Source organism: Elaeis guineensis, chromosome 10 (assembly GCF_000442705.2).
Source record: "Elaeis guineensis isolate ETL-2024a chromosome 10, EG11, whole genome shotgun sequence".
Classification (NCBI taxonomy): Eukaryota; Viridiplantae; Streptophyta; class Magnoliopsida; order Arecales; family Arecaceae; genus Elaeis; species Elaeis guineensis.
In genome coordinates this window covers 41,110,004-41,125,970 of record NC_026002.2, presented here as the reverse complement: position 1 = coordinate 41,125,970, position 15,967 = coordinate 41,110,004, and the positions used below count along the sequence as shown (strand labels likewise).

The following is a 15,967-nucleotide window of genomic DNA, read 5'->3' as shown; positions in this document are numbered from 1 at the left end:
AATGTGTCCCAAAAAGCCAATCGTCAAGCTGTTGACGGTTGAGCAACCAAGTATTGTAATTGATTTGTTAATAAATAAAATATATTTGATATTTTCATCATAAGCTTTCATCTTCTAATGAACTCCATTGTTATGATGAAGTCCTTAGGACTATTTAGATTCGATAAAGAGAGGATTTATCGATTAGTCCTTAAAACTGTTCACGATCAAATGAAAGGCTGTTAATAAGGACAACAGCTTCTATCGAGCATAGGTCGCTGTAGGCCATATGGGTTGGTTGTCCTCTTAACCAAGGAGTGTGGAGACACTGGTATGGCATACAGATGAGATGTAAGGGTACATCATCATTGAATGTGACCAACTCCAGAGTATTCTGCTGTCGAGAATGTCTCTGATGGGATATAGGTATAAGTGTCCCTTAGACCTGAGATCGCCTCAATGACTTGCAAGCAACTCACTGTGCTTTGGTACTGGACTAACTGAATTTCTAATTCAGGGACGGAAGGCTTCTGGGCACAGTCAAGTACTTGCGAAGTCAGAGTGTGATCGAGATGGGATTGACCACTCCAAGAGTTGGAGAAGAATAAGTCGCTGTATTTCAATTTAGCAAAACCTTGGCCAGGATAATCCATCAGATGGATTTGATATTTTGAAATACAATGTGGACAACCTGATCAGAGTTAACAGTTAAACTTTGGGGTGTCCTATGATCATTTTGGTCAAGGAGATGAATTATATGAAAACTATATCCGCATGGGTTCTAAGGATGTTGTTCTACACATTCGACCTATCCGGTCGTCGGGTACCATTGCTAGATGGTCACTTCGATTGGTATAAAAATTTATTTCTATACTACCGACTTAGGTTCGGACCTATGAGGTCACACACATTAGAGTTCATGATCCGATCAGATGGTTGATCAACGATTAAGAATCGTTCTAGGATTAAATGATCAATACGATTGACATTTAACCCAGTACAAGTGTTGCAGGAGGATCGATTAGCAATTTGATTGCTAATTGGCTTAATTTGATTAAGCCAATGGGCTGAGATTAAGTCTAATTAAATATGATTTAATTAGATTTAGTTTGGACTTGATTGGATCAAGTCCAATTAGTTTATTGGATAAGCCAAGTGTAAGGAAAAACTAGTCCTAGTTCAACTAGGACTTGGGTCAATCTAATTTCTAATTTGATTAGAAAATTAAATCAGATTTAAATCTAATTTAATCTGATTAAATTAGGTTCTTAATTGGATTAAGACCTATTTAATTGGGTTGATCTAATTTTGATTTGATTTGGTTTGAAAAACCAAATTAAAACAAGTCATAAGACAGAATCCTAGTAGGACTAGGATTCCACCTTGCGCCACATAAGCCTTCTCCACGCCCTCTCTCTTATTCAACGCCAATCTCCACTTATTTTGTGCGACAAAAGCCCTCTCTCAGGTCTCTCCCACATTCACAAAAGGTCTTCCCTCTTCTTTCTTACATGGAAGGTGGTTTGGATCAAATCAAAAAGGAATAAGTTTGGATTTTGAATTCTATGAGATAGAGTTTTAGAAATCCAAAACTCTTTCAATTTTGCACCGAATTTATCCATTTTTTTTTTAAAATTTTCATGGCTTTTAGGGTATACATTGTAAACTCTTTTTTGGTGATCCATGTACAAAAATATGGAGCAGGTGCTCAAGAGTTGGGCGTCCCTTAACTTGCCATGTTTGGATAAGCCTTGACTAGGTGTTTGACCTAGATAAGGAATCTATCATATCTCTCTATATAAGATGAGTTTCTTCATGAAATTTTAAGAAAAGTCAGATATTTGAGAGACCTTTGTGCCATCCAAAAATTAGAGAGAAATACCTTTGGGTCGTGGAGATATAAAAGATGCAAGTTTAGATGTCTTGAGAGAAAAACGTGAAGAAGAAGAGGGTCTTCTTCTAGGGTTTTTGTTTTCATATCTTTCCTCCCTCCATCTTGAGTTTTCTGAAAGCATCTCAGATCTGAAACCCCTCCTTTTACTTTTCATCTTTGGAAGAGTCCAAATCAAGAAGAAGGAGGCACCTGATCAACCATCAAAGAAGGATCAGCGCAGTACTAGCATACTATGCTGATTTCCTGAAGCAGGACTTCTGATCGAGATTCGTGGGCTCGTGTGGATGACTCCTAGAGGTCGGACGTATGTGCGGCTTGCAACATCATCCTCAAGCCCAGATCAACAAGGTTAGAACGTCTAACTTGCAAGGTAATAGATCTGATCTATTGTTTAATACATACATTAGATATAGTATAGAAACATGTTGATATGATCAACATGTAGTTCATGCTATATTTATATATTTTAATTTTTAATTTAATACTATATAATAATCATGTAATAAGATCTTAGATCTAGAGATTTTTTAATTTTAAAAAATAAATTTTGATTTATTTTAGTCTTCCGCTGTATGATCTTGAAAAAGTTTCAAGATCTAACCCTGAAACCCTAGATATGGTTCCTACAATTGGTATCAGAGCCTAGGTTCTTTATTACATGATTATTTATACATGCTTAAATTATTTTTTAGATTAGATCTAATTTATAATCTGATTATTAAATCTGAAATTAAAATTTTAGATCAATCACAAACTGTAAGGTTGTCCTGCTGTAAGGTTTACCCCTTACAGTGCAAAGGTTGTCCTAGTTTGTGTAGATCTAGCTTTAATCATAAATTTGTTAGATATGATCTAGATTAAATTTATGATTTATTAGATTTAAAAAATATTTAAATCTAAAATAAAATCTCTTTGTTAATAATTTTTATGCAAAGAAATTATTTAAAGTTGAAATTATTTCAATTACATGAACCTGTTTAGATTAGATCTAAAGTAGTTTCATGTTTATTTCACTTGTATCTTGATTATGAATCAAACATGCAATATGGTTGGTAGAATCATATTATAAAATTATTTTATAAATATAAAAATTATTTTTTGAAAAGCTGAACCCAACCCTCAACCCAAAACTTAATTAAGAATTAAGAAGTTGTTTGATTAGGTTCTAGGATTATGAATTGAAGAACCTAAGACACAAATCATAACACATTGGGTTAATGGGTTAGTGAAAATTAGGTCCATTAATTGGGTTAGACCTATGGTTAGATTAAAGATGGACTTAATTAGAGAATTGACTAAATCTAATCAATTGTTGTCTTAGATTAGATCAAAGATTCTCTAGATCAATTACAATAGTTGTAGTTGGTCAAGTCCATGTCTTTAACGAGAACCAAATGGACTTGATTCTTGGCTAAGCGGTCTAGCACGAACTATTAGGTTGATCTAATCGAAACTAATTAAACCAGTTGGTGTCTAAGGTAAATCAGATCGGTGGTTTTTAATTGGGAGCCCGCTTACCTGGCCATTTCTGATGGTGTCTAAGGCAAGCTTTGGCAGACCCTCCCACTGATCGAACTTACCTGGCCTCTTGGTGAAATTATGTTTTGATCGGATCACTTGACTATTCGAGCTGACCCATGTCAGCTAGGTAAATCAGTGTGACTGATTTAGGTCCTCCTAGACCAGCCCTTTTAATGGTCTCCCTTAAGCTGACTTGGTGAAGCCAGTGGGAGGATCATAATAAGCTAGTTCATCTGACTTCATCCTCTATATTATTTAAATCTTCTAAAATTATTAGGTCCTTAAAATGATAAAGTTATGGAGATAACTGAATCATAGCCTCCCATTAAGGTGTTTGATAATGAGTCCATTAACTCAATAATCATTGCAGACCCAAAGGCCTGGTGCTTGTTGACTAATGGAATTATCACTCATCATATGATGACTTGGAAGTGTCTCTCTAATGGTGGTTAGGTGAGCCAACCAAAGTTGGGCTTAATCATTCGTTGGTTAGATACACCATGTATGATCATGTTAATGGTTGGACCTAACTGGATCCTTACAGTGGAGGCCAAAGCCTACTGATTAGGTTTCTGGGGCAAAATTAAAATTACTAGAAATTATTTAGAGAAACAATTGGTTATGAACCTACCCCTAGATGTACATGGGTTGGCCAACCAAAGTTGGGCTTGTGTGCAGTCTAAGTGGATTCTAGTACCCGCTAAGAAATTAGGGTAATTCCTCGAATTAGAGGTAGAGGCTACCAATTCGAATAAAATAGTGAGAGAAACCTTTTGATTAAAGTCCAAATCTTTAGATTTAATGAATCAATTACTAATTAGGTTATGGTTCTCCTTTGTGCAAATATGGCCACTCCCTATCGCTCTAATCATTGTTGGACAATGATAAGTTGGTGGGACCCAACTTCGGTAGCTGGTACCGAAAGTTGAAAATAGTCCTGCAGCATGAACGGATCCTATATGTGATAATGGATCCTGCACCTGAGGAGCCAGCTGTCAATGCATGTGGAACAATCAGAGACACTTACCAGAAGTGGCTCAATGACCGGACCATGGTGCGCTGTATCATGCTGGCTGTCATGAGCGATGAGTTCAATCACAGATTCGAGATGGCTCAGCCAAAGGACATGCTTCAAGTATTGGAGGATGCCTTTGGCACACCCGATGACGTAGAGAGGCACAAGACTAGTTGTGCCATCTTCAATGCCAAAATGCGGGATGGTGCCTCTGTCACTGATCATGTATTGTACATGATCGAGCTGATGGAACGATTGAGCAAGCTCAGCTTTTCCTTGCATGAGCAGCTTGGGAAAGATGCAATACTGAACTCACTGCCCAAGTCTTATCTCCCATTCCTCACTCATTATAGAATGACAAAGCCTGAAGAGAACTACCACGGGTTACTGGGGTTGCTTCAGAACTTTGAGAAGGATCACCAACTTTACAAGGAGTCGGTGAACTTAGTGGGAGGTTCATCTTCTGGTTCTCGACCTTTTAAGAAAGGAAAGAAGAATAAGAAGAAGAAAGTCAAGAAGGTGCAAGTTCAGGCTGGGACATCTGTGCAGAGCCAGACCAAAAAGATCAAGCCTGATAAGAGTCTATTCTACTGGCAAGCACCCTAGATTAGATAGTGTGTTAGATATCCACTTATGACACTGTAGGCTAGGTCATATAAACAAGAACAGAATAAACAGGTTGACTCAAGAGAGAATCCTCGAAGTCAGTGATTGTGAATCACTTCCAACCTGTGAGTCCTGTCTTCTTGGTAAAATGACCAAGTCACCTTTTACTGAAAAAGGTGAGAGAGCTACTAAGCTCTTGGGCCTAGTACATACTGATGTATGCGGGCCCATGAGCGCCAGTGCTAGAGGTGGATATTTCTACTTCATAACTTCACGGATGACCTATCCCAATATGGATATGTCTATCTGATGAAACATAAGTCGGATTCATTTGAAATGTTCAAATGATTCCGAAGTGAAGTAGAAAAATAAACTGGGAAGAGTATTAAAACTCTTCGATCTGATCGAGGAGGAGAATACCTTTCTAGTGAATTTCTCACATATCTAGGAGAGAATGGGATTCTCTCCCAATGGACTCCTCCAGGAACACCACAGCATAATGGTGTGTCTAAAAGGAGGAATCAGACTCTGTTAGACATGGTCCGATCCATGATGGGTTTTGCTAGCTTGCCGATATCCTTCTGGGAATATGCACTCGAATCGGCCTGTTATCTGTTAAATAGGGTTTCAAGTAAGTCTGTAATTAAGACTCCATATGAGATATAGACAGGGCGTAAGCCAGTACTTTCACACCTTAGGGTCTGGGGGTGCCCGGCCTATGTCAAACGATTAGTCACAGACAAACTTGGACCTAGGTCTGACAAATGCTCATTCATAGGGTACCCCAAATAGACAAAAGGATATTTTTTCTACCATGCTGATGAACAAAAGGTGTTCGTCAGCCTTAAGGCAATCTTTTTAGAAAAGGAGTTCCTTGGTGAAGGAACCGTTGCCTCTAAGGTTGAACTTGATGAAGTTCAACAGGTAGAAGGACCGTCACCAATAGCTGAACCTGAGTCGGATATGATTAGATCAGATCCGGAGCCCAATATACCTGCACCATTAAGGCGATCCGGTAGAGTACCGCGTCAGTCGGACAGATACTATGGTTTCTTGGTCCGAGACGGTGATCCCATCGAACTTGATGAGAATAATGAGGATCCGATCACCTATATGGATGCAATGCAGAGACCTGATTCTGAGAAATGGCTTGAAGCCATGAAATCTGAAATGGAGTCCATGAAGGTCAACGATGTATGGACATTGGTTGATCCACCTGAAGGGGTTAAACCCATTGGGTGTAAATGGGTCTTCAAAAGGAAGAGGGGCGCAGACGGAAAGGTGGAGACCTATAAAGCCCGTCTGGTCGCCAAGGGGTATCGTCAATGTTATGGTATTGACTATGACGAGACGTTTTCTCCTGTAGCAATGCTCAAATCCATTCGGATAATGCTTGCAATAGCTGCCCATCTGGATTATGAGATCTGGCAGATGGATGTAAAGACAGCTTTCCTGAATGGAGAGCTGACTGAAGAGGTGTATATGATACAACCTGAGGGGTTTACATCCACAGATGAGTCCAGGGTGTGCAAGCTTCAGAGATCCATTTATGGATTGAAGCAAGCTTCTCGGAGTTGGAACATGAGTTTTGATAAGGTGATCAAAACGTATGGCTTCATTAAGAATGGAGAAGAGCCTTGCATCTATAAATGGGCAAATGGTCCAGTTGTGGTATTCCTTATCTTGTACGTGGATGACATTCTCTTAATCGAGAATGACATCCCCGCACTACAGGGAATAAAAGTTTGGTTGTCATCACAGTTCTCCATGAAGGACATGGGTGAAGCATCCTACATCCTAGGGATGAAGATCTATAGCGATAGATCTAAAAGGATGCTTGGGTTATCCCAATCCATGTACATAGACACTGTGCTGAAGAGGTTCAGCATGGAGAATTCCAAGAAGGGCTATCTACCGATAGGCCAAGAAATTTCTCTCTCTAAGAAGGATTATCTGACAATTCCTGAAGAGAGAGAGCATATGAGTAGAGTCCCATATGCTTCAGCCGTGGGATCTATCATGTATGCCATGACATGTACAAGACCAGATGTGGCATACTCACTAGGAGTAGTGAGTAGATACCAATCTGATCTTGGAGAAAATCACTGAAAAGTGGTTAAAGCCATCCTTAAGTATTTGAGAAATACTAAGGACCAATGGTTGGTTTATGGCGAGTCAGATCTGAAACTTGTGGGGTTCACAGACTCCAGCTTCCAACCTGACCATGACGACAGCAGGAGTTATATCTTTACTCTGAATGGTGGAGCCATCTGCTGGAAGAGTTCCAAGCAGCATACTGTGGCAGACTCTGTTTGTGAAGCGGAGTACATCGCAGCATCGGATGCCGCGAAGGAAGCTGTGTGGCTGAAAAAATTCATCAATGAGCTCGGAGTAGCACCCTCCCTCGATGGTCCAGTCCTGCTCTACTGTGACAGCACTGGTGCCATAGCTCAGGTGAAGGAACCCAAAGCATATCAGCGAACGAAGCACATCTTGCGCCGCTTCCACCTGGTCTGAGAGATCGTGGATCGAGGTGACGTCGACCTTCAGAAGATCGATGAAAAGGAGAATCTGGTCGACCCCTTAACTAAAGCCCTGGCGATAAAGGAGTTCGACAACCACAAGTCGAAGATGGGTATTAGATACTGTGCCGAGTGGCTTTAGGACAAGTGGGAGTTGTTGGGAAATGTGTCTCAAAAAGCCATTCGTCAAGCTGTTGACGGTTGAGCAACCAAGTATTGTAATTGATTTGTTAATAAATAAAATATATTTGGTATTTTCATCATAAGCTTTCATCTTCTAATGAACTCCGTTGTTATGATGAAGTCCTTAGGACTATTTAGATTCGATAAAGAGAGGATTTATCGATTAGTCCTTAAAACTGTTCACGATCAAATGATAGGCTGTTAATAAGGACAACAGCTTCTATCGAGCATAGGTCGCTGTAGGCCATATGGGTTGGTTGTCCTCTTAACCAAGGAGTGTGGAGACACTGGTATGACATACAGGTGAGATGTAAGGGTACATCATCATTGAACGTGACCAACTCCAGAGTATTCTGCTGTCGAGAATGTCTCTGATGGGATATAGGTATAAGTGTCCCTTAGACCTGAGATCACCTCAGTGACTTGCAAGCAACTCACTGTGCTTTGGTACTGGACTAACTGAATTTCTAATTCAGGGACGGAAGGCTTCTGGGCACAGTCAAGTACTTGCGAAGTCAGAGTGTGATCGAGATGAGATTGACCACTCCAAGAGTTGGAGAAGAATGAGTCGCTGTATTTCAATTTAGCAAAATCTTGGCCAGGATAATCCATAAGATGGATTTGATATTTTGAAATACAATGTAGACAACCTGATCAGAGTTGACAGTTAAACTCTGGGGTGTCCTATGATCATTTTGGTCAAGGGGATAAATTATATGAAAACTATATCCGCATGGGTTCTAAAGATGTTGTTCTACACATTCGACCTATCCGGTCGTCGGGTACCATTGCTAGATGGTCACTTCGATTGCTATAAAAATTTGTTTCTATGCTACCGGCTTAGGTTCAGACCTATGAGGTTACACACATTAGAGTTCATGATCCGATCAGATGGTTGATCAACGATTAAGAATCGTTCTAGGATTAAATGATCAATACGATTGACATTTAACCCAGTACAAGTGTTGCAGGAGGATCGATTAGCAATTTGATTGCTAATTGGCTTAATTTGATTAAGCCAATGGGCTGAGATTAAGTCTAATTAAATATGATTTAATTAGATTTGGTTTGGGCTTGATTGGATCAAGTCCAATTAGTTTATTGGATAAGCCAAGTGTAAGGAAAAACTAGTCCTAGTTCAACTAGGACTTGGGTTAATCTAATTTCTAATTTGATTAGAAAATTAAATCAGATTTAAATCTAATTTAATCTGATTAAATTAGGTTCTTAATTGGATTAAGACCTATTTAATTGGGTTGATCTAATTTTGATTTGATTTGGTTTGAAAAACCAAATTAAAACAAGTCATAAGACAGAATCCTAGTAGGACTAGGATTCCACCTTGCGCCACATAAGCCTTCTCCACGCTCTCTCTCTTATTCAACGCCAATCTTCACTTATTTTGTGTGACAAAAGCCCTTTCCCAGGTCTCTCCCATGTTTACAAAAGGTCTCCTCTCTTCTTTCTTACATGGAAGGTGGTTTGCATCAAATCAAAAAGGAATAAGTTTAGATTTTGAATTCTATGAGATAGAGTTTTAGAAATCCAAAACTCTTTCAATTTTGCATTGAATTTATCCAATTTTTTTTTGGAATTTTTGTGGCTTTTAGGATATATATTGTGCACCCTTTGCTGGTAATCTATGCACGAAAATATGGAGGAGGTGCTCAAGAGTTGGGCGTCCCTTAACTTGCCATGTTTGGATAAGCCTTGACTAGGTGTTTGACCTAGACAAGGACTCTATCATATCTCTCTATATAAGATGAGTTTCTTCATGAAATTTTAGGAGAAGTCAGATATTTGAGAGACCTTTGTGCCATCCAAAAATCTTTGAGAAATACCTTTGGGTCGTGTAGATATAAAAGACGCAAGTTTGGGTGTCTTGAGAGAAAAACGTGAAGAAGAAGAGGGTCTTCTTCTAGGGTTTTTGTTTTCATATCTTTCCTCCCTCCATCTTGAGTTTTCTAAAAACGTCTCAGATCTGAAACCCCTCCTTTTACTTTCCATCTTTGGAAGAGTCCAAATCAAGAAGAAGGAGGCACCTGATCAACCATCAAAGAAGGTTCAGCGCAGTACTAGCATACTGTGCTGATTTCCTGAAGCAGGACTTCTGATCGAGATTCGTGGGCTCGTGTGGATGACTCCTAAAGGCTGGATGTGTGTGCGGCTTGCAACATCATCCTCAAGCCCAGATCAACAAGGTTAGAACGTCTAACTTGCAAGGTAATAGATCTGATCTATTGTTTAATACATACATTAGATGTAGTATAGAAACATGTTGATATGATCAACATGTAGTTCATGATATATTTATATATTTTAATTTTTGATTTAATACTATGTAATAATCATGTAATAGGATCTTAGATCTAGAAATTTTTTGATTTTAGAAAATAAATTTTGATTTATTTTAGTCTTCCACTGTATGATCTTGAAAAAGTTTCAAGATCTAACCCTGAAACCCTAGATATGGTTCCTACAGACTTTAGCTTCTACTTGGCTACCTTCAACTCTTCCTCAATTGTCTTCTGCTCCTCCTCAGCCTTTCTCAACTTCTATTCAAGAAAAGCCTTAACTCGATTATATTTGGCTAATGCTTCTCTCATGATGACCAGTGAGTTTATCATCTACACAAAGAGTGTTGAAATTGTGGAGCCTGATCTATCCCCTTGACCCAAATCTTATTTATGCGCTATGATTAGTAGTCATATGTCTCACTGTGCAGTCAGCGAGCGGGGGGTTAAGGGGGCAGCACCCCTTATCGAGGGGGGGGTCTAAGGGGGTGGAATCCTACTGAATAAATGGTAGAGGATACACTATTGATAGCCATGATTCTTCTTTCCTGTCTCATTGGAATGGAGGGCAAATTCAGAAACACCCCTACCGATTGTTAACTCTAATCCTTGGTATAAATAGATAATCATTAGGCATCAAATATGTTAGAGCCGATGGCTGTGTTGTGTAGAAAAGAGGGCGTATGAGAGAGAGTTACTTCTCCATCTCTTATATTCTTGTAAACTTCTGATTATATAGTAAAAATTTTTTGTGCGGCTGTGGACATAGGAGTAAAAGACTCCAAACACATAAATCTCTATATTCTTGTGTGTGTGTGTGTGTGCAATTTGGTGTTCTTTCCTTCTTCCTCCTTCTATTCTTCACATCTTGTTGCATGTAAGGCCGAGCCCTAGTTCTTAACAAGGAGCACAAACTATGAGAGGAGGTAAAAAAAAAATAGTAAAGGAAAAAAAGAGAGAGAGAGAGCTCACCACGATGATGCTAACTGAACTAACATCTAGTGCACTCTCCACTATAAGACCATTTTATAATTTCTTATCTGCAGAAAGTACAAGAAGACTTATCAGCTTTCTAGCCAGCTGATTGTCCATTATTGTCGATGCACTTTCCTTCACCATCTTTATCAGCATAATTGTCTTCTTACAGGTAGCTGGTTCGGAAGAAGGTTAGTTGACTTTCAAGGAAGGTCCAAGAGCCATACTCATTGGTATGATGACCTCTGCTTCGGGTGGAGGGACTTCCAAAGCTTCCAGCCTTGGCTCTTTATCCAATGTCTCCACCCTCTCATCAGGAGACTTTGATCGAGTCCAAGGAGGATCAAAACTGGTAATCTTCTTTCTCTTCGAGGACTCGGCTTCCGAAGGCGGGCCTGACCTCTTCTTCTTTCTTGCTTGCACCACGGTGATATCATCAAATGTAAGCTTTATCTCTGCAATAATGAAAACAAAAAGAGAGTTAGCAACTAGAAATAAAAAGAAGATAAAGCAATTAAAAAACATGAAGAATGTTAACCTATATTAGGGAGCGACGTGGCTGATGCCCACGTCGAACAGACCCTATTCAGTCAAGAGATTTTTGAATTGGGAGACATGTATCTTGATCAATTTTTCATAGTCTCTTAGGTCAGCTTTGGAGGGACCTTTTTTAGAGTTTGGTTTTAACCAAGGTCTACCTCAAATTGTCCTAAAACCCCAGCACTGGTTCGAGGAGATAAAAAAGTACTTATTCTCTCAACTGTGGAATGAAGAAGGAAGACCTGCTATGATCTTACACTTCAGTCGAGGGGAGAAGTACCACCACTCTTTATCATAGGGGTGCTTCTTCAAATAAAAAAGAGATCAAAAAAGCGAACATCACAGAGAAATCTTGATGTTGTCATAGATCAGAATGAAAACCATCAATGACCTAATCTCATTTGAGGCTATTTGAGTGAGAAGAATATGGTAATAATCTAAAATATTACAAATGAAGGGATGTAAATGGAATCGAAGATCAGAGAGAAGTGGCTTCTCGTAGAAGATGACACGATCCTTTGGAGGAATCAAAACCCTATCATCCCTACCAGGGGCCACTAACCTAAATGAAGAGAAAATAAAGTATTGAACCCAGAACTTCTTTAAGTCCGATTCAGTGAGATGGGACTCTTCATGGTTGGGTCCCAAGGATGCCCATCTCTGACCATGAGGAGCCTCATCAGAGGCCTTTTGAGAAGCTACCCTATGGGGATTGGAAGACTCAGGGCTACTATCCATCCTTAAGTCTACGGTGAGCTATGAAATCTAAAAAAGATAAGAGAAACCCATGAAAACAGTGGGAAGGTTGAAGAAGGCCGAAGAACCTAAGTTTAAAGATCAAAGAGAAGAAAAGGTGAATTAGTTAAGAGGCTTCTTATCAGGAACTTGATCAAAAAATGCTTAAGTACTATCTGGGAAGAAGACTTCAATAGTAGGAACCTCAAGAACAAGAGTTACAGCAATGATAGAAAGATGGAGACTAGGTTCAAATGATCAAATAAATATGAGAATATTGATGGTCATGATCCTCTTACTCATGCCATCCAACATCCCAGGTATTGCCACTTGTCATCATTTGGTGGGCTGCGCTAGCGTGCGGGAAACTACCTCTTCTTGAAATTATTGTGCCTTCTCAAATCCTAACTAACATTACTATAGAAAGGACGTGTCAGTCATTTTTTTCAAAATTAGATGGTGTGCCACTTTTTACACCATGATGAGTAATTTATGCAAAATGATAGACAATGATTCAGCAATGGAGATAGTGCCATTATAGGCACCGAATCGTAGCCAGACCAAGGAGTGCCCGATGACTGCAAAAATCAATAGAAGTGCTATTTTGGTAACAACCCGATGCAAGTCACCGATGTCTCAAAATATTATCCATCGAGGTAGAACCTACATCACATCGATACACATCTGAAGTAGCGTTCAACTACTTTAGTTGCATCAACAAAGCTGCATAAAGGTAGAGGAGCTCACCATGGCACACAACCTCCTAATTTAGGCTATGATCTACTTCCCAGTATGAAATGCTTCTGAACTAGAAAGTGAGGGGCAAGTGTTGGGCCAGATTTGGCCCATCTGATGATATGTCTAACCTTTAAAGATGTGGCAGATATCTAATATTATGACATCAACAACCTAGAATGTGTTCTCCATGCAGCAATGATGTCATCGATACATAACTGACCACATAAGGTCAGACATTGGACGAAGTTTGAATCATCGGCTCTTGGCCGATCTCACCTCATCGCTACTCTAGTTCTCTACTAGCTATGCTACGGTCCTTATGAACTATGCTATAGTTCGAAAACTACAAAAAGCTACGGGTGCATGGACGATGATGAGTTGGCATTTAGTTATAATAGCAGTGCCTGCCATCTGAATGTGGATAATTGGTGTTGTAATCAATTACTGACAATCGTAATTGATTGCCGATATCTGCCAATGGCCCACTACTTGGGTCAGAAAGGCTGCTAACCATCTAACAAACTTTTCTATAAAAAAAAATAAAACATAGAAAAAGAGAGAATTCTCTGCACACTCTCACCACTTTCACTATCTTTCTTAACTGTTCTTCCTCTCTATCACTATCTAGTTTAAACATCAGAGGATCTCCCATCAGAGAATCCACCATCTCATTCTTCGATGTGAGCGGATTTTCTTTGCAGGTATCCGAAGTCAAGACTAGTGCCTGCCTACTCCAACTAGGTAGTCGATCCGAATTGCCTTGATACGTCGAACCTCATTAGAGAGACGCAACAACAAATATATATATAATAATATAATATAATATAATATAATTATTATTATATAATATATAATATATAATTAATATAATATAATATATTAGGGATGGCAATGAGTCGGGTCGATCAATACCCATACATGCTTTATTAAGAAAAAAGCTCAAACCTATACCTATCTTGTACCCATATCGGGTCAAATAAAATAGAAATTAAGTCAAATCAGATCAAGTATATCCAAAACTCCTTCCTTCTAATAAAAAATCCCCTCCCTAGTCCCCTCCAAAATCTTAAAAACCCCTTTGATCTTCCCCTTCAATCCTTCAATCTAAGAAACCCCTCCAATCTTCTAGGGTGCTCTCGGCTCCTCCCTCACATATGTTCGGAAAAGAGAAAATGAAAAGGAAGCAAAAAGCCAAAAAAAAAAAAACAATCTATATGGGAAAAGTCTTACCCTTAATTTTTTTCTGTTTGTTTGCAGAAGTCTCAAGCAGATGGGAGGCTTGGAGCAACTGAATAGGAAAACTTAGACAATGGCTAGGGTTTTGTCGGAGCCTCCCTCCTCTCCTCCTCACTTATATGATGGCTAAGATTTTGTCGGCTAAAGAGGGCAGCAAAGACGATGGCCGAATAGGATTTTTTTTTTGTTGGACACTACCCTTCTCTCCTCCTCCACCGCTCTGTTGGCAATCCTCTAAGCCCCAGACCCTAGTCATCTTGTCGGAGCCCCAAACCCTTGCCACCTCACCACCGCCTACATCTCCACACTCACCACCTATTCTGCTCGCCACCCTCTCCTGTACTCGCTGCATCCTGGCCGAATAGAAAAGACAATGGCGAGGGTTATCAAGTTGGAGGCTTGGAAATAGGTAAGCTTAAACAACAGATTAGCTAAGGCTTTGTATTGAATATTTATATATAAGAGCTATCGGGTTGGGTTCGGAGTAGAGCATACTATTATACATATTCGATCTAAATTCATTTTGGGTTTTGCCTCTAAAACTCATACTCATCTCAGATTTTAATTGGATCATATCGGAAAAAATTGCTCCTCTTAATACATATCATATAATATAAAAAGATTTGTAGAAGGAAGAGATTTATTATGCTTTGAAAAATATACAAAGTGTGATCCAATAGTTGAGGTTGCAAAAGAAGATCAATCATTCTTTTTGAATGGTTCAATTCAAACCCATATGATAAGTATACAGGCATATCCACAGGTGATGCTTGCATTTTCTTATCAAAAATGGCCATTCATGTTTCTCCAAGCTAATTATATCTTCATGATAAATCCTGTATGAATCTGTAGGTCATGCTTACATTTTATCACCAAATATCGGTTGGGAATTCAATATATCTAGCCTCAGCAAAACTTTATTTGGGGAGTACATAAGTAGCCAAGACTGAGTTCATTATGTTTCGGCACCACGCCACCAGAACATTTGAAGAGTTTTGTTTGTGAATTGGCCGACAAGATAAGGCCTGATCTTGCGTATGCCCCCATGGGATCATCTTTTTTTGCTAGATTTGCAAAGTATCAGAAAAGTTTCAGATGTCATGTGGTCTGACCTGGCAAGGGCAAATCAGAGTGAGGGATTTGGCAAATCTTGCAGCAAGACACCTTGGAATCTAGTATGACTCAATGCCGGGGATCTCCAGTGGTGGGAAGTCCATAGCAGACTAGGGTGTTAAGAAATACGTCTCAAGATTCAGTTCATATCGAGCCCACAGCAAGATTCAGGATGAAAAACGAAGTCGAATGAGTCTAAAAACAGCTCAAACGGAGTCCAAACAGAGGAGAAATGCACAAAAGAGAGGGGCACTGTGCACGAGATGGCGGCGGCTGGCGGCAGGCTGGTGGGGACGACGGAGCGCCGTCGGGCTCGACGGAGATGCACGCGCGAAGGCGCGTGCGGCCCAGCACCCAGGTGGGCCCAATGCTAGCGCGGGCCAGCCCAACATGCATGGGCACCCAGGCCCAGCACTCACGCGGTCCACCTGGACCGCGGGGCGCTGGCGGTCCATGGGAGCCGCGTGGACCAAAATCACGGTCCACACGTGGTTCAGTGGTTGGATTACATGATCCAATGGCCCAAATCACAGCTGGTCACGATCGAATAGCTGAGAACGAATTCGAACATGATCAGGCGTGATCAGAGGGTATTTTGTGCGATTGAACGACTCTG

At 39.9% G+C, this 15,967-nt stretch overlaps 1 protein-coding gene across 1 annotated transcript in view; it reads left to right on the top strand.

Annotated features, from left to right (window-relative positions):
* LOC140852217 (uncharacterized) overlaps window positions 1-11,185 on the top strand; it is a 12,778-nt gene extending 1,593 nt beyond the window's left edge. Inside the window, exon 5 of the mRNA XM_073245189.1 lies at window positions 11,162-11,185. Coding sequence (XP_073101290.1) covers window positions 11,162-11,185 — 24 coding nt within the window. The remainder of the gene's footprint in view (window positions 1-11,161) is intronic.
* Window positions 11,186-15,967: the final 4,782 nt, after the last annotated feature.